Source organism: Carcharhinus amblyrhynchos, chromosome 28 (genome assembly GCF_965287045.1).
Source record: "Carcharhinus amblyrhynchos chromosome 28, sCarAmb.v2.hapA, whole genome shotgun sequence".
Lineage (NCBI taxonomy): Eukaryota > Metazoa > Chordata > Chondrichthyes > Carcharhiniformes > Carcharhinidae > Carcharhinus > Carcharhinus amblyrhynchos.
In genome coordinates this window covers 3,428,354-3,452,846 of record NC_137351.1, presented here as the reverse complement: position 1 = coordinate 3,452,846, position 24,493 = coordinate 3,428,354, and the positions used below count along the sequence as shown (strand labels likewise).

Genomic DNA, 24,493 nt, shown 5'->3' with positions numbered 1-24,493 from the left:
TTCACTGCCACAGAAAATAGTTGAGGCCAAAACGTTGTGTGATTAAAGAAAAAATTAGATATAGCTCTTGGGACTAAAGGGATTACGTGATATGGGGGAAAGGGGGGAATCAGGACATCGAATTCAATGATCAGCCACGATCATAAAGAATGGTCTAGCTGGGCACATGAGCGGCACAGGTTTGGAGGGCCGAAGGGCCTGTTCCTGTGCTGTATTGTTCTTTGTTCATATTGAATGGCAGAGATGGCTTGACGGGCCGAATGGCCTACCCCTGCTTCTAGTTTCTATGTTTCTATGAGCTTGCAAAATTGTTCACTCTGATGACAAATTAAGCAAATACTTAGCTAAATAGTTCACGAATCCAACAAACTGTTACGCTGCTATGATGCCTGTTGGTTGCTGCGTCGCCATGACAGCTTTCTTGTCAGGATCCGAGTGAAGAACTTTTACCGATCTGTGCACATGACTCATGTACTTGCCTCGGGCATCATCAACTGCAATTTATACCTTGTCCAACTTTGAATTCACTTGGCGAACTCTCTCAACCAATCACATTAAATATTGATCATCGTCATAGTGCTATGACTTCTTCCATTGTGTCTCCACATCCATTGACTAGTAGCTGATCCACTATGGCTTCCGCTCCAGCTAGTTCAGTGACTCTCTCCTGCTGTCTATGTTGATACTCTTCTGGAGCTGTGGAACGGCTAAACAACATGCGCAATGATCTGAACCTCCCAAACAGCACCCAGAATGTGGTTAGAAAACTACTGCTATCTTCCAGCTTCACTTGACAGTATGCACTCTTCACATCTAGGGTAGTGAAGATCTTTCCCTTGGCAAGTTACGGCACTATTCCTTCATGGGGTAGTGAGGTCTCTTCAGCACTTTACTTAGATCCTTCCAGGTTGATTCACTGTTACCATGCTGTTAATCCAGTCCATGGAGTTGTCACTATTTTAATTACTCCCTTCTTTTCCAGCTCTTCCATTTTTGTCTTTTAGGCTTGACCTGCGGGTAGCTGGAACTCTTCTCAGCAGATGCTGAATTGGCCTTACACTCTCATCTATTTCTAGATGATATTCTCCAGGGAGACACCCTTACCCTGTAAACACATCTTTGCTCTCCTCCAGAACCTATTCAATAATCAACAGTGTGTGCTATGACACATTGCAAATCTCTGTTGGCACATTTAGGGTTAACAGTCCAGGTTTTACACTTCTTCTCAGTTAAGTTGAGTGGCTGTTGCATTCTGTCCATGATCTAGCAATTCCGATCTTCGTTCTTCTCATTGCATTGGGCTCTCAGACTAAGTTGTCCCCATCATATGGCCCCAGTCATACTTCTGAGAGCTTCATTTTTGGATCACCATTTTAAGCCACTCCCTCCAGGTCAGCGGAGGTCATGATGTTGCATGACATGCCTGTTTCTATCTGATGCTTCATGATCATTTGTTGCTCCCCTTTTGCGCTCCTCAGTCTAACAGCCATAAACCATTCATTCCCTATAGACTTGATGGAACCAACCTGTGATATTGTTTATGGTGCATCATCAGCATCTTCTGCTAATGCTGTCTCACTGGTCATCAATAGAGGCTTATTTTGCTTGTTTCTAATCAAGTACTTGTTTGCAAAATGATTGCGTTTCTTGCAATTAAAACACTATTATCCCCACACTGGGCAATCCTTCTTTTCCTTTGTAAAAGTTTATTTAGTCATTGGTCACAAGTAGGCTTATATAACACTACAGTGAAGTTATTGTGAAAATCCCCTAGTTGCCACACTCCAGCGCCTGTTCAGGTACACTGAGAGAGAATTTAGCATGGCCAATGCACCCTAACCAGCAGATCTTTCGGACTGTGGGAGAGCACCCGGAGAATGCACACACGGAATGGGAAGAACATGCAGACTCCACGCAGACAGTCACCCAAGCTGGGAATCGAACCTGGGTCTCTGGCGCTGTGAGGCAGCAATGATAACCATTGTGCCACCATGTCGCCCATTTGTACAATGCTCTTTGCAATATTTATATCCTGTCCCTTGTCTGTGATTGTTCTGATCATTCAGCCACAAATGTCTCTGAGCACAATGTATCTCCTGGTCTGTTCTGCCATTCACATGCTGTAGCTGACAATTGAAAACCTGCACGTTTCTACACGTGTCTACTGTTTTCTTGAGAGAGTGAACTTCTCCTCTCTCAGTAGACTTGCTCTCACTGTCAGATCTCCTGTGCCTAAGACAATTCTATGCCGAAATTCATATGATTCTGCAAACTATGTTAGTGCAGTCATATACTAATCAATGGATTCTTAATGTTGAATATAAGCTATGTTCACTTGGGATTCAAAGTGTGCCTTCAAGGCTTTCAAAACTTTTGCAGTCTATTTTTTTTTGTGTGTTTTTCAGATAGATTTAGGTGAGAATACAATTTATTGGCAGTCTTTCCCCAACAATGTTAAAAGTGGTGTTACTCATATCGGCTCTGGCTCGTTAATTATATCTGCTGCAATCTTTTGGTTTTGCCATGCATGTGGAAAAATTGTCAGTTCTGCCACATATCTCTTTTCATTTTGACAGAAGCTGTGAGTGGAAAATCTACAGCCATTTTTGTCTCATTCAGTTATTTACCTGCAGCTTTCAGCTTGTGGCATTATTTTCAGCAGCTTTTGCAGCTTGGAACATTTCAATGTGTCTCTCTCGGTCGCTGTGGCTTTTGTTCCAGCTTTTCAAAACTCAATCTCAGCTTCACTTCTGACACCATGGGTGGGATTTTCTGGCCATGCTCAGCCTGAAACTGGAAAAACCTGCCCGAGGTCAACGGACCTTTCCATGACCCACCCTCGCCTGCCACGATTCCCTTGGTGAGTGGAACTGGAGAAGTCGCCCCATGTTACAAGCTCCAAGACTACAGTTTTCTATAACAGTGTCCTTACTGTACTTAACCTAAGACAACTTGTTGCACTCCCATGTCTCATGATAACAACAAGCCAGATAGGACATGTTGTAATGATTCCCTTTCCAAACCCTAACAGTGCTAAAGGCAGAATAAAATTTCAGGAGTTTAAAAGAGGTTTCAAGAATGAATGAAGAAAGACATTAGAGAGTAAGTGCAAAAGTGGTAACTGCGCTGAGGTGAAATTTGGGTTGAATTGACAGTATCCAGGATGGAAACTATTGTAAACCTGATTTGGAAACTCACAATATTAAAATGGGCACAAAAATAAGCAAATGTTCTTTATCCAGCAGTGATATTCCACATCTTAATGAGGACTGAAATTTTTGAAAGCTGTTCAAAATTAAAGCTTGAGGAACCCATACACAACGGTGGGAGGGGGGGAATGTTTCTCTGATGAAGAGTCATCCAGACTGGAAACGTTGGCTCTATTCTCTCTCTGCAGATGCTGTCAGACCTGCTGAGATTTTCCAGCATTTTTCTGTTTTTGTTTCAGATTCCAGCATCCGCAGTACTTTGTGTTTATCATGGGGGGGTGGGGAGCAGGGAAAGACATTTGTGGGAATGATGAAAATTATTGGCAATTGTTGTTTTAACCCTTTTTGATTTTCGGTGCCTAATCTAGCTGTTAGGAAATGCAGTGTGTTCCACTCTAGAAAATTCTAAATGCTGCAGCCATTTAAGGGAAAGGTTCACCACTACCCGAATGGGCAGTTCAGGGTAGTGGGCAATAAAAATGGCCTCGCTGGCACTGCAACATCCCAAGAGCAAAAAAGAGTGACAAACTTTCTTGGAAATGCTGATCAAACCCCCTCCCCTCATCTTCAGATGCCTTTGGTGAACAGGTAACTGAAACCGGGGCCAAGTGAGGTAAACCAGGCAATGTCGTCACGGGGCATCGAGTCAACCAAAGGCCACAGGCAGACCAAATTTGTCTAACTTCATTAAGCAAAAAGTTAGGTTTCGAACTAGTCAGTTTTGTCAACCGTTACAAAAAAAAAGAGATGGAGTGAGTTAATGAATAGTCCAACACCTTCCCACCCCTCGTGCCCCTATTGAACTGAGGTCTGAGAGTGAGTGGCAGCTGAAAACTAACTGGCTTTATTTGACGGTCGAGAGATTGAGAGGAAGAGGCAGTCGAGGGGTCCAAATGTGAATTCTTCTTGGTTGGATGCTCTGCACTTTGGCAGTTGATCAGACCTCTGGGCAAACGATATTACGAGTCGGAAAAGCCCCCACCCCATTTTTCTGTTTATCTTACTTTATTATTGTTGACCTTTCACCCTCGCCTAACAAAAATGTCAGTCACAAAGGGTTTTGGCTGGGAAAAACATACGGCAGGAGGTCAAGAGTTAAAAACATTAGTTCCAGTTATGCAAAGATCACATCCTCAAACCGGGAATAGGAATGCAAGTTTCACACTGATAGCCATTGCCTTTAATGGTTGACTAGCGAGAATGAAGGTTTTTATAATGGGAAACATCTAAAGAAATCCCGAACTTACCTTTTTTGCCCACGTTGCTGCCCATCATATGAAAGGTTTTCAGCTTGGAAATGATCTTACCTGGTGTTAGAAGATGGATGATTACTTAAAAAGTAAAGTTTATTTTAGTAGTCTCAAGTAGGCTTACATTAACACTGCAATGAAATTACTGTGGAAGTCCCCTAGTTGCCACACTCCGGCGCCTGTTCGGGTACATTGAGGGAGAATTTAACACAGTCCATGCACCCTAACCAGCACGTCTTTCAGACTGTGAGAGGAAACCGGATGACCCAGAGGAAACCCCACGCAGACACGGGGAGAATGTGCAAACTCCACACAGACAGTGACCCAAGCTGGCAATCAAACCCAGGTCCCTGACGCTGTGAGACAGCAGTGCTGACCACTGTGCCACCGTGCCATGTTTGGTGGTTGATCAATGTTATTGCCCACAGAAATGCCTTTGTTTTAATTCTTGTTTTCAAGCACCATTAGGGGCAGCATGGTGGCACAGTGGTTAGTACTGCTGCCTCATGCGCCAGGGACCCAGGATCAATTCCCGTCTTGGGTCACTGTCTGCACGGTGTTTGCACGTTGTCCCCTTGTCTGCGTGAGTTTCTTCCGGGTGCTCCAGTTTCCTCCCAAAGTCCGAAAGGTATGCCAGTTAGGTACATTGGTCATGCTAAAATTCTCCCTCGTACCCCAAACAGTGTGGCGACTAGGCGATTTTCACAGTAACTTCGTTACAGTGTTAATGTAAGCCTACTTGTGACACTAATAAATAAACATTGTGAATGTGCAGAGGGAACGGTATTGGGGCTGTTCTACATAGAGACAGGTTCAAAATAATGAGCAAGAGGAGTAGAAATGATATGAGGAAAAATCTTTTCATCCAGAGGGTGTTTGGAATCTGCAATGAATGTCCTGACGGTGATAGAGGCAGATTCGATTGAGGTATCCAAAAGGGGATTGCTATCTGAGAAGAGAGAATGTGCATGGTTATGGGGATGAGGCAGGGGAGTAGGAATGGATAGAATGCTCTTTCAGAGAACCCGGTGCAGACTCAATGGGCCAAATGGCCTGCTTCTGCACTGTAAAGATTCTGTGACTAATGGCAGGCTGGATGTGTTTTTCCCCAACTGTTTGTCCATCTGTTTCTCATCTGTACTCACATTCACAGCCACATCCCTGAGTGTGTCACTGCGTCACTTTGTAATGATATAAATTGCTGGGATTGGGGATAGAGTGGTTACAACACAGAAGGAGGTTATCTAGCCTTTCGTGTTCACGCTAACTTAGTGTAAGGACAACTCAGCGAGGCTCACGCCCCTGCCTTTTCCCCATAATCCTAAAAAGTTTCTCTTCTTAGATAATTATCAGCAACCTTTCGACTGCCTCCAGCCACCCCGGCCTCGGGCAGTGCATTCCAGACCCTAACAACTCACTGCAGAAAAAACATTTTTCCTCATCTCACCTTTTGGCCTTTTTGCCATTCACCTTAAATTGATGCACTTGGACCATTCCACTAATGGGAGCAGTTTCTCCCTATCTACTCTGTCCTGAGCTCACCATAATTTTGAATACCTCTATCAAATCTTCTCCAAGCCGAACTGCCCAGGCTTCTCTAATCTACCCTTGTAATTAAGAAGCCTCATCCCTAGAACCATTCTTGTAAATCTTTAATGCAAAGTACAAATGCAGCAAAAGTTACGTTACCAACCCATAATACATCAGTATGTTTGTGAGATGTAAGAACTGTACTCGATGGGTTTTCTCAATGTTGGTGACACTGGCATGACCACAACTGCTGCCCAATCTTCATTTCCCCGAGAAGACAGTGATGGACCTTAGCTGTTAGAATCATAGAATCACTACAATGCAGAAAGATGCCATTTAGCCCATCGAGCCTGCACTGAAAACAATACCACCCCTATCCCTGTAACCCAAAGTATTTACCCTGCTAATCTCCCTGACACTAAGGGGCAATATAACTTGGCCAATCCACCTAACCCGCACATCTTTGGACATTAAGAGGTAATTTAGCATGGGAAATCAATCTAACCTACACATCTTCGGAGTGTGGGAGGAAATCGGAGCATCCAGAGGAAACCCACACAGACACAGGGAGAATATGCATACAGTCACCCAAGGCTGAAATCGAACCCAGGTCCCTGGCACTGCGAGACAGCAGTGTTAACCACTTTGCCACCATGCCCCAGTTGTCTGCGTCCTGATTACAGTGCACAGTTGGGCAGCTTAAAGGTTATTTCAGTGGGTATTAAAGGGGATTAAAAGCCTTAAAAGATTATGGTGTGAGAATGAACTTACATGTAGACCTGATTAGATAGTGACAGATTCTATTTCTAAATGTACATTAGTGAACCGATCGGGTTTTTAATTACAACTTTTTGTAATTCGTATTTTCCAGATATTAGCGCACAAGTTATCTTCAATTCAGTTCCTCAATTTACCACTATTGGATTTGAACTTATAACCTAAGGTTGCTGGTTCAGTATGATGCCTATTACTCTACCATTTGAAGTGAGAATGCTGTACACCATGGATGAGATTGATTTATTTTTTCTGAGATCCCTTGGGACATATTTGGTCAGAAAGTTTAAACCCCAGGCACTGCAGAGAATGTTACCCTGCCAGGTTGGGGTGGGAGTCAGTGTGTGTGGGAAGCTAAAATATCCAAAAATCTCACTGTGTTGGTGAGGTAGCAATGAACTGACTTCTGCTTTTAACTCGAATTTGTCCATTATCGCATAATAATTCCACTTGGAGCAAACTTGGCTTTGCAGTATAAATGGTAAGGTCACTGGACTAGTAATCTAGAGATCCAGGTAAAAGCTCTGGGGCACAGGTTCAAATCCCGCAACAGCAACTTGTGAAATTTAAACTCAATTAATAAACTCTGCCGTAAAATTAAAATACTGCAGATGCTGAGATCTTAAGCAAAAACAGAAAATGCTGAAACATTTCAGCAGGTCTGACTGCATCTATGGAAAGAGAACAGAGCTAATATTTCGAGTCTGATATCTCTTCCCTCAGTTCTAGCTCCACAATGTGGATATGCCGGCGTTGGACTGGGGTAAACACAGTAAAAAGTCTGACAACACCAGGTTTAAGTCCAACCAATTTATTTGATAGTAAACTCACTAGCTTTCGGGTTTGTCCCTTCGTCAGGTGAATGGAGAGTTCTGGCCTCAGACAGAGCATATAACAGCACAGACAGTTTACAGATTACTGATTAGAATGCGAATCTTTACACCTAACCTGCTGTTCAAGTCCTAAAGTGGCCGACAATGTGAGTGGAAAGAGCACTGATCACTGGTTAAAGAGATGTGTATTGTCTCCCGACAGTACAGTAAGTGATGTTTTGCAAACCCAGGCAAGTCACGGGGGTTACAGATAGTGCGACATGAACCCAAGATCCTTGGACAGCAGGTTAGGTGTAAAGATTCGCATTCTAATCAGTAATCTGTAAACTGTCTGTGCTTTATATGCTCTGTCTGAGGCCAGAACTCTCCATTTACCTGACGAAGGGACAAACCCGATATCTCCACAATCTCAGCAGACCTGCTGAGATTTTCCAGCATGTTCTGTTTTTGTGTAATAAAATCTGGAAGTGAAAGCTGATTTCAGTAATGGTGACCGTGAAACTATCATCGATTATGGGTGGCACAGTGTTACAGTGCTTCGGATTGCTGCCTTACAGCGCCAGGGACCTGGATTCCATTCCCCCATTTGGGTCACTGTCTGTGTGGAATCTGCACATTCTCTCCGTGTCAGCATGGATTTTTTACTCCAGTTTCCTCCCGCGGTCCATAAGATGTACTGGTATGGTACTTTAGCCATGCTAAAATTCTCCCTCCGTGTACCCGAACAGACACCGGAGTAAGTTCATTGCAGTGTTCATGTAAGCTTACTTGTGACACTACTAAATAAAAAAAAAGATTGTTGCAAAATCAATCTGGTTTACTAGTGTTCTTTAGGGAAGGAAATCTGCCATCCTCACTTGATCTGGCCTACATGTGACTGCAGATCCACAGCAGTGTGGTTGACTCCTAGCGACCCTCTGAAATGGCCTCGCAAGCCACTCAATTAAGGACAGGTAACAAATGTTGGCCCTGCCAGCAATGCCCACATCCCCTGAAAGAATAGAGAAAAACAAGGTGATTGAGTACATTTTCAGTCATGTATTTTGAGTCTTTAACTCCCAGTACATGAGTGCCTTGGCTTGAGAGATTGAACAAGGCAAGAGGTCAGTGGGGATTGGCAGTGCTGAGCAACTGAGCCTTGTCTTTTGCCGAGAGATTTGATCGGGGACATATCTTGACTGTGTGCATTCACTACTTCAAACATTGTTTCCAAGACATTACAGGTCATTCTCTGTGATGTGGAGATTTCCTTTTAGTCTTGGAGAGCTTTTTAAGCAGTTCTGCCTTGGACATCTGATAAGGAACTGAGTGTGTGCCTTTATATGCCCTGTTTGTGATCAGAACTCCCCACTCACCTGACGAAGGGGCAGAGCTCCGAAAGCTAGTGGTGTTTGCTACCAAATAAACCTGTTGGACTTTAACCTGGTGTTGTGAGACTTCTTACTGTGTTTACCTCAGTCCAACGCCGGCATCTCCATATCTTGAGGAACAAGAGGAGCAGCAACAGGATCAGTGGGCATCCTTACCCATCGGACAGAAGGGACGAACACAGAGCTCCAACTCACAGGGGACAGCACCCCCAACACAGGGTATGGAGGCAGTGAATCAGGTTTTTAAACATGGTTCACCACTCATGTCTCAGGAGGTTCAGATTTCCTCATCAGGATCTTTTGCTGACAGTCTCCCGGTAGAAGGACCTCCTTCCAGTGGACCCATTGTGCAGAGATAGTCAGTGACCATTCTTATGTTTGGCACTATAATTATGGCCTATAAAAAGACCACAAGGTAGGTTGGTATAAATCAAACAAGGAATGGTTTATTGAACATCTTAACAGGTGCACAGTCAGTCCAAGACTGAAGTCCCCAAGCTCCACCCTGAGCAGCTATGCTGAAGAATGGGGCATGGTCACAGATGATGCATCTTGGGGGCATTACAAATGATCAAGATGTTCTCAGATATGGGCGGCACGGTGGCACAGTCGTTAGCACTGCTGCTTCACAGCGCCAGAGACCCGGGTTCAATTCCCAGCTTGGGCCACTGTCTGTGTGGAGTTTGCACGTCCTCCCCGTGTCTGTGTGGGTTTCCTCCGGGTGCTCCAGTTTCTTCCCACACTCCAAAAATGTTAGGTTGATTGGCTATGCTAAATTGACCCAAACGTCAGGGGATTAGCAGGCTAAATATGTGGGGTTACGGGAATAGGGCCTGGGTGGGATTTTGGTTGGTACAGTCTTGATGGGCTGAATGGCCTCCTTCTGCACTGTAGGGATTCGATACCAACGTTTTAAAACATAGAACATAGAACATTACAGCGCAGAACAGGCCCTTCGGCCCACGATGTTGCGCCGACCAGTTAAAAAACAATGACCCTCTAACCTAAACCAAACCCTTTCCATCCATAAACCTATCCACGGATCTCTTAAACGCCCCCAAACTAGGTGCATTTTGGTGTAAAATTGAAATGGATCAGTTACACGTGAATTTTCTCAGGTGAGAAAAATGCAACTCTCCACTTGTGCCGCCCTAACAATCCCATATCAAATTAGCTTCTTCAGGAAGGTGCAGGCAGAACAAGTTATCATGGATACTGATTATTAATATCTTTTTTGATAACCACCCATTTGGCTGGAGTTGGCTGATTTCAAAACACAGGAATGAGGAACTGGGCAGAGATTCCAGTAGAACTGTTGCCATCCATCAGAAATTAACTTTAATTTGATTTCACTTTAGTGAGCAGAGCAGTAATGCTGTCCTCTTCCAGATAAATAGTCATATTAAAAGAGCAATAAAGTGTTGAAATTATTCCATGTTTGAAAGGCTATTCATTAGATAGTTTCACAAATGCGTGGGATCCATTTGAAATATGTGGATAGCAATGTCACCAATTGTCTTGTCCAATGCCAATTCTTCTCCCTAATTGACCAACCAATCATCAAACTGGTGAAGATTAATGAGTAACATCTTGTGAAATGGTATCTGATGTGAGATCTAATCAGAATTCTGTATTTTGTCAAATTTATAATGAATAATTTCCCTTTGAGAGTTTTCTTTATCTAATATCGTGAATTCTCTGTTAAACAAACTGTGGTAGTCTATTAAAACCTAGAAGTAATCAAATTGACTCATCATCCGAATGCTTCGATGGACTATTGGCTGGACTGAAGATTGAATCTACAAAGAGCATTCCTAGATTAATCCAGAGTTCCCCCTTTTCCCTTTTCTGGATTACGGTAGAATTTTTTTTTTAAAGTTTATTTATTAGTTGCAAGTAAGGCTTACATTAACACTGCAATGAAGTCACTGTGAAATTCCTGTAGTCACCACACTCCGGTGCCTGTTCAGGCCTAACCAGCACGTCTTTCAGACTGTGGGAGGAAATTGGAGCACCTGGAGGAAACCCATGCAGAAACAGGGAGAACGCTCAGACAGTAACCCAAGCCGGGAATCGAACCCAGGTCCCTGGTGCTGTGAGGCAGCAGTGCTAACCACTGTACCACAGTGCCACACATTATTACCATGTAATACCGATGTATTAGGAAAGTATTACCGACCCTGTGAGAAGTTGTGGGGACAAAGCTCGCTTCATTGCTTGAGCATGTAATCAAACTTGATACATCCATAAAGCAATACTGTGGCACAGTGGTTAGCACTGCTGTCTCACAGCACCAGGGACCTGGGTTCCATTCCCACCTTGGGTCATTGTCTGCCTAGAGTTTGCCCTTTTCTCCGGATGCTCCGGTTTCCACAGTCCAAAGATGTGCGGGTTAGGTCAATTGGCCGTGCTAAAATGACCCTTCATGTCAGGGAGATTAGTAGGGTAAAAGAGGGTTACGGAAATAGGGCCTGTGTGGGATTGTGGTCAGTATAGACTTGATGGGCAGAATGGCCTCCTTCTGTACTGTAGGGATTCTATGAATGTTGTATTGTTGAAAATGCTTTTCTTTGGGGCAAGGTGTTAAACTGGTTTAGGTGGATGTTCATTGGGGCCAGACAGCCAAATCAGACAGCAGTGGATGTAAATAATTCCATGACACCATTTCCGAAGAAAGGCAGTTTGAGTTCTCCCTAGTGTGCAAATAATAATCTTTTAACAAACAGCATAAAGGCTAAGCTAAATTATCTCGTCATTCATTAGACGGGGGAAACTTGCTGGGCAGAAAGCCACTGGCACTTTCCTACTTCAGTGACTACTCTTCGTTGTATACCTCATGGGTCATACAGCTCTTTGGGGTGTCCTGGGATGTTGGGGTGTCCCGAGTGGGGCAGCACAGTGACACAGTGGTTAGCACTGCTATCTCAAGGCACCAGGGACTTGGGTTCATTCCGGCCTCAGGTCACTGTCTGTGTGGAGTTTACACATTCTCCCCATGTCTGCTTGGGTTTCCTCTGGGTGCTCCGGTTTCCTCCCACAGTCCAAAGATGTGCAGGTTAGGTAGATTGGCCATGTTAAATTGCCCCGTGGTGTCACAAAATGTGCCGGTTATGATGATTAGCAGGGCAAATTCATGAGGTTGTGACGATAGGGCAGGGTATAGGCCTGGGTTAGAAACTCACTTGGAGAGTCGGTGCAGACTCGATGGTGGGGGCGGCGTAGCGATTCTATGAAATCATGTTGGGTGCGAATTAAATTAACTACATACTTTATTATTTGAAGAAGGACTAGGGGATCTCCTGGTGTACTGGTTCCCTTCATCAATCCACCCAACCCTTGACCAACCCAGCACCCCCAAGCGGACTCACTCATTTGTGAAACCTTGCTACATGCAAACTGGCAGCTGGCTTTGCTTATTAAACCACAGTGTCCATACTTCAACAGAGATGCACCTGGTGCTCCTCGGGTCTACTGAATGGCAGGGCCAACATTTACTGTCCATCCCTGAGGGCAGTTCAGAGTCAACCACATTGAAGTGGCTCTGTAGTCACATGTAGACCAGACCAGGCAAGGACGGCAGATTTCCTTCCCTAAAGGAGATTAATGAACTAGATGGGTTTTTAGACAATCAACAACAGTCATCATTAGACTTTTAATTCCAGACTTTTACTGAATTTTAGTTTCACCATCTGCCGTGGTGGGATTCGAACCTGGGAGCCCAGAGCATTACTCTGGGTCTCCAGATTACTAGTCCAGCGACAATACCACTGAGCCACCACCATGATAGGATTCAAACCCAGGTCCCCAGAGCATTGTCTTGGGTCTCTAGATTCTCAGTCCACCGACAATGCCACTACGCCACTGCCTCCCCTGTGACCGTCCTTCAATACTCAGCAACTAACATGAAATGGAAAGAGTCCCAGCACGGGCTGATGCAATCCTGGTTCTAATCCAACAATTCCAGTGCGCGGGCTGGCCTCTCATTACTCTTGTCTCCCCTTCCAGGTCGCCGTCACTGACAGCCACATGATAGCAGTTGCTGCAGAGAGAGCAGTTTACACATGGGGGAACAATGCGAAAGGCCAACTTGGTCATGGGGACCTGCAGTCACGTTCACGACCCCAGCTGGTGGAAGCACTCAAAGGAAAGTTTATTGTCAGGTAATAAAGTTTATGAGCTCACGGTTCAGAGGCTGTGGGCCAAGGCAGCTTATGAAGGGAAAGGACATAAACGGCAGATTTATCTCCCAGTCCCTGATCGTTAGGCTGCAGTTTGACTCCACAGTGTTTCAGAAAAAAATGTTAATTCCATTCTCCTGGATTTTCCCTCTTGCATTATTCTAACTCTGCCGAAAGAGTTTTATAAGCCTATACTTCTCCCATTCCCGTTGAGTTGGTCACTGGGGAGTCAACATAAAAGCCTGAATTGAAGCGAAAATGGGAATGCTTTTCTCAATAAAGACATTTGTTTGATTCCTGTTCGTAATCGAATCTGTGAAAGAAACAGAATCAGGACCACGTATTTATGTTTCGAATATAATGGAGCCCAATTCTGTGATATAAAGGCCAGAATTTTAACAACCCCTTGAGATGAGTAGGAGAGCAGGAGAGGTTGGAAAATGGCTGCATAAGATATCGGGAGGCAGTGGGAGGAGATGTGGGGGGCGGGGGGGGGGGTGGCGGTGCGGGGAGGGGGGAGTGCGGTGGGGGAGGTGGAATTCAACCAGAGACAGATGGCCAACTAAGGTAATTAATTGTAATTAATAAAAATAAGTCACAGCCATTTTATGAGCCTGCCAACATTTTTGAATGAGATGTGATGATAGTAGTTGCTGTAGATATAAATATAAAATGGCAGGAACTTTCACTGGGATTCGCTGGTCCTGCTGCAGTGAACGGTTATTTGACTGAGCACCAAATTCTCTGGCCTCGCCCTGTAGCGGTGGCAGAGCGTGAACAGCCAGAAAATTCCAGCCATTGTTTTTTACATTTAAGGGGACTGTTTCAAAGCTCAGTTTTTTCTACAGGCAGCCAGTATGTTTGGAAGGAATGCAGCTCAGATGCTGGGAGAGTAACATAATTATTCATTTTAACTATGCAGGGTTTACTCAGGAGAGAGTTAATGGACTTTTGTTTTCACAAAATAAAGTCCTTCTGGGTTTTTGATTAAAGGAATGGAAGGTGGGTTTAGGTGTGCGGGGTCATGTGATAATGTGGTTAATGGGAGGAACTAGGTTTGTAGCAGAGGAAAGCAGCTTTCGTTTCAGGCTAGAGTTTGATTAAAGACAGAGGTCTACAAGCTGTTCTCTGAAACACAAAAGCTTCACGGCTGTCATGATTGCAAGTATATTTACAGTTGTTAACTGTATTTAAAGTGTTCTTTGAGTCTGTAAGAAGAATCACATGGTGGGATCACACAGTGGCACAGTGGTTAGTACTGCTGCCTCACAGTGACAGGAACACGGGTTCAATTCTGGCCTTGGGTCACTGTCTGTATAGAGTTCGCACTTTCCCCCCTTGTCTGTGTGGGTTTCCTCCAGGTGCTCCAGTTTCCTCCCACAGTCCAAAGATGTGCGGGTTAGGTGGATTGGCCATGTTAAGGTGGCCCTTAGTATCAGGGGGACTAGCTAAGGTAAATGCATTGGGTTATGGAGTTAGGGCCTGTGTGGAATTATAGTCAGTGCAGAGTCGATGGGCTGAATGGCCTCCTTCTGCACTGTAGGGATTCTATGAATCTACGAATGTTGCTTATTTGGAACTGAAATACTAATAAGTTAGAAATTAGAGTTGTTTCTTTTCATGTTTAAATATTGTTCAATGGGTAATAGTTTAAGCTGCTTTATTTGTTAGAGTTATACTTAAACTGTGATATTAAATAAAGTTGTTTCACTGTAAAAGATCCCTAATTTATCAGCGGGATTACACCTGGAATGAGCCATCCTACCTTCGCTTACCACTGTAGAAAGATTGTTGGGGTCTAGATTGGCTTCCTAATGTAATTTGGGATTCCGCTAGCTTCATCAAGGCAGCTTCTCAGCAGAGGATTTCTGTTCCTAAGGCTTCACAGCCCACCGGCAGCACTGATTGCCCCTACAGGACCCACACCCCCACTGGAGGGCTCACACCTCCACACAGTGGGTGTCTGCCTGCCTGGCCCCCGTTGCTTTTCCCTCCTAGCACTCCATATGGAGGCACGCACTCTTTCCCCTTTCCACCATAGCATCGAGCTACCTCTACTGGCAATGCCACTGAGGCTGCAGAACTGTCAATTCTCTAATTAAGATGCCAGCTCTGCAAGGCAGGTCACTGTCCTCACCACAGGACCCTCTGATTTAGCCCCAGCCGCAGTTCTGCCATCCACATAGACTTGGGACCCAAGCCTTTAGCCCCAACATTAGCACCTATGTGTGTTGGTAAAATTCTGGAAGGAGAATCTATTCACTGGAAATGCTCCTCACTCCATTTTGCAGATGAATTCCAATTCCACTGACTGGCTTTGATAAAACAAAGTGGAGAAGGAGAATTGAAAACCGGAGCACCATCATTGTCTGGGAAGAAATTTCATCCCGTTTTACTGGATGAAATTTGCGCCCTGGGGGCTGTGTATCTAACTACATACTGCTGGGGGGAAATGGGTCCAAAATTCTGTTGAACTTGTGGAATGGTTCTGTGGTATGATTGAACATGGAAGATGGGTATGTGTATGCACGTCTGTGGGTGTCAGTGTGTGTGTGCACATGTGTGTGCGCTGTGTGTGTGTGCGTGTGTGTGCATATGTGCATGCATGTGTGTATGTGTGAGTGTGTGTGTATGCGTGAGTGTATGTGCTTGTGCGTGTATGTGTGTGTGTGCGTGTGTTTTTGCATGTGCGTGCATGTGTGAGTGTGCGTGCATGTGTGAGTGTGCATGCATGTGTGTGTGAGTGTGTGCGTGCGCATGTGTGCACGTGTGTGTGCGAGTGTGTGTATGGTGGAGAGAGGAAACAGTTGATGAGAAAATGAGTGGAGAGGTGATACTGGGAAACTGGGAGGGATCGTGTGTATGTGCAAGAGTGAGGGAAGGGAGATTGTGTCTGTATTTATGAGAGGGTCGGGGAGGAACAAGGTATCTGTGTGAGAAAGGAGAGACTGTACACAAGGGCTGTTTGTTTTGGAGGGAATTTCCCTTCTTAGCCAGAGTGTCATAGCAAGCAGGAAGAGTGACGTTGCCAGCAGCTTTCTCTGTCATATTTGAGGTAGCTTGAGAAAGAAAGTGCTGCATTTTCACAGGTATCGGCATTTACAGTGATTAGCACTGCCGCCTCACAGTGTCAGGGACCCTGGTTCAATTCCGGCCTTGGGTCACTGTGTGGAATTTGCACATTCTCCCCGTATCTGTGTGGGTTTCCTCCGGGTGCTCCGGTTTCCTCCCACAGTCCAAAGATATGCAGGTCAGGTGGATCATCCATGCTAAATTGCTCCTTAGATGCCCAAGATGTGTAGGTTAGCGGGGGGATTAGCAAAGTAAATATGTGGGGTATAGGGATAGAGCCTGCGTAAGATGCTTCTTCGGACAGTTGGTGCAGGCGCAATGGGCCAAATGACCTGCTTCTGCACTGTAGGGATTCTATGATTTTATTGTATGATTCCAGGTGTGAACAAAGGGGGAGGAAATAATTACCTATACAATGGAAGATTCTTCAAATCACAAGAGGCACTTTCTCGAGTAATGTACATTTTTCACCAATCCAAAACATCAATCACGACAATTTAGAAAACCCTCAGAGAAAGAAGGAAACATTAACATTTGAAATAAGTGAACACTCTTGACAGATACGAGCATCCCACACTTTTTAATTTACCCAAGGAATTCTAAAGGTGTCTGTTTATCTTTTGTGCCACATTTCATTCCTCAATGTTTGGCAAGAAAGATGCAGGTTAACTTTTGTAGATTGCCCGAGCAAGCAGTGGTACAGACACAGGCCGGAATTCTCCAGTCTTGCACCCTCCACTGCCACTGCCAGCGAGAATGGAGAAGTTGGCGCTCGGCCGAATCTCCATTCACTGCAGCGGGACTGGAGAATCCCAGTTGCAGGTGAGGTCAGAAAATTCCAGGCCACACTTCACCAGCTTGTATTGGTGGGATTTGAACCTGGGTTTCAAAGGGTATTACCCTGGGTAATGTGGATTTCTAGTCCAGTGATAACACCACTACACCACTGCCTCCCCAAAACTATTAGTAATCGTGAATAACAGATCTGTGGGTGTACACAGGATACATCAAAGTAGAACTTCACCCTGAACAGTAGTACCAAAGGCTGATATTAAGTCAGCAGCTACTATGCGCCCCTCAGATAGTTAGTTCCATCAAGATCACTAGGACTGAATATTATGCAAAAAGAGGGAAAGAGGCTTGCATTTATATCATACCTTAGACGATCTCAACCAAAGCGCTTTACAACACTGTGTTTTGATAAATGCTTCCCAGTGGGTCAGTTGAATCATACCTGGAGTGAAACATCTTATGCTTACCCTTTTGTTAAAATCAAAAGTAAAAGTTGGGATCTCGGCTAACTTGATAATATACCTTGGCGGTTCTGATCTGGTCTCTAACAAATCCAAGAGTGAGACTCGAACCCACAACTTTCTGAATTGGAGGTCAAGTTTGCTGCCGACTGAGCCATGACTGGCTGCCAATGTTGTGCATCCAAGAAGGAAAGCCACCCCTCTGTACTACAATAATATTAAATCCCTTGAGCTTCCTCCTTAACTAGGTCAGTGTGTCTCTCTGCAGGGCCTGTTGTGGAGATGGGTTCAGTGTGTTTCTCAGTGACAATGGAATTGTAATGACATCAGGAGATGGAGGCCAAGGCTGCCTGGGACATGGGGACCACTTCAGCACCTCCAAGCCCTGTTTGATCGAAGCCCTGCTTAGCATAAATGTTCAGGTCGTTGCCTGTGGCCTGCAGCATGTCTTGTGCGTGAGTGGTGAGGGTAAGGTGAGTGACATGATTTTAATTGTGTGCATTTCAGAAACATCTGTCTGGTTATTTTTAGTTAGAGGTAGCCACGGTTGGTCCGAACATGAGCCACAATTTATTTATTTGCTGGTTTTAATCAGGGGGTACAGGTGTTTCCCAATGCAGCTGAGAGATTCTGCTTCGACGGGTAGTGGAGAACACACAGTAACTTGGAGTGAAAGTAGCTTTTAGCTGGGACTGAGAGAAGATTACTTCCAGGGTGGGAGGAGGCCACAGAGAGATTTGGAAATGTGACTGAAGACTTTGAAGTTACAGTAATTTCTGTGCATGCGTCAATTGGAAGCATAAGTTATGTGTAGCATAACGCTTTTCAACTGTTATGTGTCATATTGTTTGAATTTGTTTGGTGTTCATTCTCTAACACCTGTGCAAAAACCCAAAGGTTGAATTGCGTTGTGATTATAACCAGGCACAAAAGCCATCATGTCAGCTGCCGAGCATATGTTGAGAACACTAAAGCAGGGGCTTAGGTGTGTGGATTGATCGGGTATTGGTCTGGTTGGATGACCCCCCCCGCCCCCCCAAGTAAAGGTAGGCAGAATCTTTTGCAGTGCACTGCGTGCCGTAAATGTGGACAACACAGCGGGATCTGTAACATCAACTTGATAAAGAACACATGTCCGGACGAAGAAAGGGATCTCATAAGGGAGATGGTACCGTGGTTAGCATTGCTGCCTCACAGTATCAGGTATCCCAGTTCAATTCCCGGCTTGGGTCACTGTCTGAGTGGAGTCTGCATGTTCTCCCCGTGTCTGCATGGTTTTTCTCCGGGTGCTCCGGTTTCTTCCCACGGTCTGAAAGATGTGCTGATTAGGTGCATTGACCCAAACATGCGCTGGAGTGTGGTGACTAGGGGAATTTCACACTGACTTCATTGCAGTGATAATGTAAGCCTTACTCGTGACTAATAAATAAACTTTTAGGGTCACATGATAGTGTCAACTGAAGATCCACACAATCCAATGACTGCAAATCACTTTGCATCAACTATTGAAAGAAATATATAAATGGATCTTGCCTTTTTAATTGTCTTGTTTTCAGTTAGTGGTGGGTATCCCATTGTATGTGGAGGAGACCTTGTGATGCAGTGGGTTAGCATTCCTGCCTCTGTGCCAGAAGCTCCGAGGTCAAGTCCCACCCCAGGACTTGATGGTCAAGGAGAGTGCGTTCATACTGTGAGCAACCTGCAAAATCATTCCAAACATGCCAATGGCTGGTGATAGGAGCAGGAGAAACCCCTGGTCAGCTGTGTTTGATGTGTATTGGTGCAACATTGAATCAAGGAATCCCGAGAGTACAGAAGGAGGCCTTTCGACCCATTGAGCCTGCACCAAGAACAATCCTACACAGGCCCTATCCCACATATTTACCCTGCTAGTCCCCCTGACACTGAGGGTTAATTTAGCAAGGCCAGTCAACCTCTTTGGATTGTGGGCAGAAACTGGAGCGCAGTGGTTAGTGCTGCTGCCTCACAGTGCCAGGGACCCGGGTTCAATTCCCAGCTTGGGTGACTGTGTGGAGTTTGCACGTTCTCCTCATGTCTGGGTGGGTTTTCTCCAGCTGCTTCCGTTTCCTCCCACAGTCCAAAGATAGGAGTTAGGTAGATTGACAATGCTAAATTACCCCTTAGTGTCAAGGAGATTAACAGGGTAAATGCACGGGATTATGGGGATAGGGCCTGGGTGGGATTGTGGTCAGTGCAGACTCGATGGGCCGAATGGCCTTTTTCTACACTATAGGGATTCTATATTCATCTGGAGGAAACACACACAGACATGGGGAGAATCTGTAAACCCAGACAGACAGTGACCCGAGGCCGGAATCGAACCTAGGCCCCTGGCGCTGTAAGGCAGCGGTACTAACCACTGTGCCACCGTGTTGCCTCTATAACCCTCTGGTGACATACTAGTGACCTGTTCCAGGAATTACTAGCTATGGAAACAGACAAAAGTCTGCCTTAGTGCACCACTAACCGTGGGAAGAGTATTGGAATCTAATAATAATAGGAACATTACCCCTTACACGACACCATGTATTATTCTGCAGAGAAGAAGCACCAATGTTTAATGGTACATCCCCCCGAAACACACCCACCCCTCCCCACACACACAGACCAGATACACGCTCACACACACACATACACACGCGTGCACACACTCACATACACATGCACTTACATACATAAACGCATACTCCACACACACACCCACACACACACGTGCACACACACACACACATGCCCCACACACACATGCGTGCATACATGCCACGCAAACACACACACACACACACAGACACACACACAATGCTGAGTTGCTTTGACCAGTTATCAACTGCTGTCTTGTCAGGAGTCACAAGTTAATGGGAATTCAGGCATGATATTCAAAATTTTCCATCCATTAATTTTAACTTCGGAAACCTGGATTCCTGATTTATGTTCTCGTGCACATTGGAAGTGCTAGATCATAAAATTTGCCCCATAATTTTAAACTGGCTATGATACGTCAGTGTGATTATTGGTGTCATTATACACCTGGATGAGTTTCAATTCTCGCTGAGACAATTTATTCCAGTCACTGGAATAGTTAGTTTTCTCATGCTGGGAAATAATGGACAGATTTATTCCTCCTGTAAGAAAGCAAGCCACTGTCTTCTTTCTGTAATGTTATGTGTTTTCTCTTCATTATTTCATTGATTCTCCCTGAATATTTTATGAAAATAATTCAAAATTACCTTCTAAATTCTAAATGGCTGGATCTACTTATTGGCGCACACACACACACACACACACACACACACACAATTCCATCCCCCCCATGCATCCTCCCCCCCCCAACACACACACACACATGCAACACTATCCTCCACACACCGTCCTGATGCACCCCCCCAACACACCTACACACACATACAAATCACACACAGGCGTGCATACACATGCACATACACACACACAAACACACACCATGTACACAGGCGCACCTACACAGATACACACCTATAATCACACAGCATGCGATAATTCAAAATTACCTTCTAAATTCTAAATGGCTGGGTTTATTCATTGGCACACACACACCATGCACCCCCCAATACACTCACTCTCTCTCACTCTCACACACACACACACACACACACACACACACACATGCGCGCACTCTGACGCACACACACCAAGTTCACACCTTCAATGTTTGACAATTCTCCGTAATCTCGGGAAAAGAATTGATAGGCTTTGGGAGGAAGAGGATGGAAAGATTATTTCCACTGGTGAGTGAGCTGATAATGAGGAACATAAATTCAGAATTAATACTACAACATAAAGATAGCTATGCCATGTTTTTTTCACATAAAATATTTTTACAATATGGAATGCATTACTGCAAATGGTTATTGTTCGCAGCAATTATAAGAACATTGAAGCGTTACTTTTCTGACTTCTTGCTGGTACATCAGCAGCACACATCAGAAACCTTGTTATTCAAAGAAAGGGACACATATAGAAAGGGACCACACTAGACCAGAGCTCCAATGCAGAGCATGCACAATGAACAGAATGAACTGCATTTCTGCTGAGATACCTGCTGTTCTGTGAAGAGCAGGCAAAACAGAATTGTCAAACATTGAAGCTATGAACTAGATCATAGAATCATAGAAACCCTACAGTACAGAAAGAGGCCATTCAGCCCATCAAGTCTGCATCGACCACAATCACACCCAGGCTCTACCCCCATATCCCTACATATTTACCCACTAATCCCTCTAACCTACGCATCCCAGGATACTAAGGGCAATTTTTTTTTTAAATCATGGCCAATCAACCTAACCCGGACATCTTTGGACTGTGGGAGGAAACCAGAGCACCCAGAGGAAACCCATGCAGACACGAGGAGAATGTGCAATCTCCACACAGACAGTGACCCAAGCCAGGAATTGAGCCAGGTCCCAGGTCCCTGGAGCTGTGAAGCAGCAGTGCTAACCACTGTGCTACTGTGCCCCATATGTGTGTGTGTGTTCTGTGTGTGTGTGTGTAAGTGGTATGTGTATGCTGTGTGTATATTGCATGTGCACATGGCATATGCGTCTGTGTTGTGTGTGCGTATGGCATATGTGTGTGTGCGTGGTGTGTGTATATGTGATGTGTGTGTGTTATGTGTGGTAAATGTGTGTTTGCATGGTGTGTGTGTTGTGAGTGTGTGCGATTCGTGTGTATGTTGTGTGTGTGTTTGTAGTGTGTGTGTGGTATGTGTTGTCTGTGGGTTGTGTGTATTGTGGGTGTGTACTGTGCATGTGCGTGCATGGTGTGTGCGGATCATATGTGTGCGTGCACGTGGATCACCTAGTTCTGCAAAATATATGATCCACCTAGTGTGACCTTGCCACTACTCTTGCACATTCCCAACATTATCCCAATATGATGGGTTGGTAAGTTTGCCGATGACACGAAGGTTGGAGGTGTTGTGGATAGTTTGGAGGGATGTCAGAAGTTGCAGCAAGACACAGATCGGATGCAAGACTGGGCGGAGAAGTGGTAGATGGACTTCAACCCGGATAAGCGTGTGGTGGTTTATTTTGGCAGGTCAGATGGAATGAAGGAATATACTATTAAGGGTAAGACTCTTAGCAGTGTGGAAGATCAGAAGGGTCTTAGGGTCCGGGTTCATACGACTCTCAAATCAGCTTTACAGGTAGAGGATGTGGTTAAGAAGGCGTATGGTGTACTGGCCTTCATCAATCGAGGAATTGAGTTTAGGAGTCAGGAGATAATGCTGCAGCTTTATAAGACCCTGGTCAGACCTCACATGGGGAACTGTGCTCAGTTATAGTCACCTCATTACAGGAAGGATGTGGAAGCCATAGAAAAGGTGCAGAGCAGATTTACAAGGATGTTGCCTGGATTGGGTGGCATGCCTTATGAGGATAGGTTGAGAGAGTTGTCTTTTCTCCTTAGAGAGATGAAGGATGAGAGGCGACCTGATAGAGGTGTATAAGATGTTGAGAGGTATTGATCGGGTGGATTCTCAGAGGCTTTTTCCCAAAGCTGAAATGGCTGCCACAGAGGACACAGTTTTAGGGTGCTGGGGAGTAAGTACAGAGGAGATGTCAGGGGTAAGTTTTTCACTCAGAGGGTGGTGGGTGAGCGGAATTGTCTGCCGTTGGTGGTGGTGGAGGTGGATTCGATAGGTCTTTTAAGAGACTTCTGGATGAGTACGTGGGACTTAGTAAGATTGAGGGTTATAGGTAAGCCTAGTAGGTAGAGATATGTTTTGCGCAACTTGTGGGCCGAAGGGCCTGTTTGTGCTGTAGTTTTTCCATGTTCTATAAAGCTACATTTGGTTGGTCGCCACCAATCGACTCGCTCAAAGTTAACTGAACAAGTATTGCATTCTCGAAATATCTGTTGATTTAACTGAAGTGATGGAAGATGAGCTGGTTCTCTCACCACATCCTAGGTGTTCGCCTGGGGCAATGGAAAATATGGTAAACTGGGACTTGGGAATGATGATGATCACTGCTCACCAAAGGAAGTAACTTTCGAAGAACAGATCATTATCAGGGACATAAAGTGCGGACTGGATGGAACCATGTTCTTAACAGGTAGATATGTGACCAGATCACTGTATTATACTTCAATTCCTTAGATTCATTTAATTCAGCCAAAGTGGACACTGCTGTAACCAACTATCTACGGATAGAATCAAAGTATCATATGAAGCATAGGGTGATGATTTTCTCCATCTTCTCAGCACAAGAGTGTTTTAGCATAGTTATGTCACTGGATAAGTAATCCAGAGTCCTGAATTCATCTTCAATGTTAAAGACCCTGCCAATTTTATATGTGAGGATAATTTGGAATGCCAGTATTTTATGATCTGGTATAATGTGAGGAAAGATATGCAAACGAGTGGTAATCTTGTGGTTTTCTTCTGACAGTAGTTTTATGGTCATCTGTAGATTCTCAATTCCAGATGTTTTTTTTATTGAATTCAAATTCCATCTGCTGTAACAGAATTTGAACCCAGATCCCCAGAACTTTAGCTGAGTTTCTAGATTAATAGTGTAGCAATAATACCACAACAACATCACCTTCCCTGTCTGCTGTCCTTATCAGATCTGACCTACATGGTACTCCAAACCCACAGCAATGTTCTCCTAACTGCCCTGTGAAATAATCTGTCAAACCACTGTCGTACCATACACAGAACAAAAGAGATCATTGAATCCTCACAGTGCAGAAGGAGGCCATTTGCCCATCAGGTCTGTGCTACTCTCTGACAGAACATCCCACCCAAACGCTACCCAAAACCTCACATATTTACTCTGCTAATCCCTCTCACCTACCCATCTTGGGACACTAAGATGCAATTTATCATGGCTAATCCACCTAACCTGCATATCTTTGGAGTTTGGGAGGAAACTGGAGCACCTGGAGGACACCCATGCAGACACGGGAAGAAAATGCAAACTACACACAGCCTGTCACCGAAGGCAGGAATTGAACTTGGGTC

At 44.8% G+C, this 24,493-nt stretch overlaps 1 protein-coding gene across 1 annotated transcript in view; it reads left to right on the top strand.

The window, feature by feature from the left end:
• LOC145359427 (serine/threonine-protein kinase Nek8-like) overlaps positions 1 to 24,493 on the top strand; it is a 60,148-nt gene that overhangs the window by 24,904 nt on the left and 10,751 nt on the right. The window contains exons 8-10 of the mRNA XM_080213975.1: positions 12,972 to 13,126; positions 17,738 to 17,942; positions 23,438 to 23,582. Of these exons, the coding sequence (XP_080070101.1) occupies positions 12,972 to 13,126; positions 17,738 to 17,942; positions 23,438 to 23,582 (505 nt within the window). The remainder of the gene's footprint in view (positions 1 to 12,971; positions 13,127 to 17,737; positions 17,943 to 23,437; positions 23,583 to 24,493) is intronic.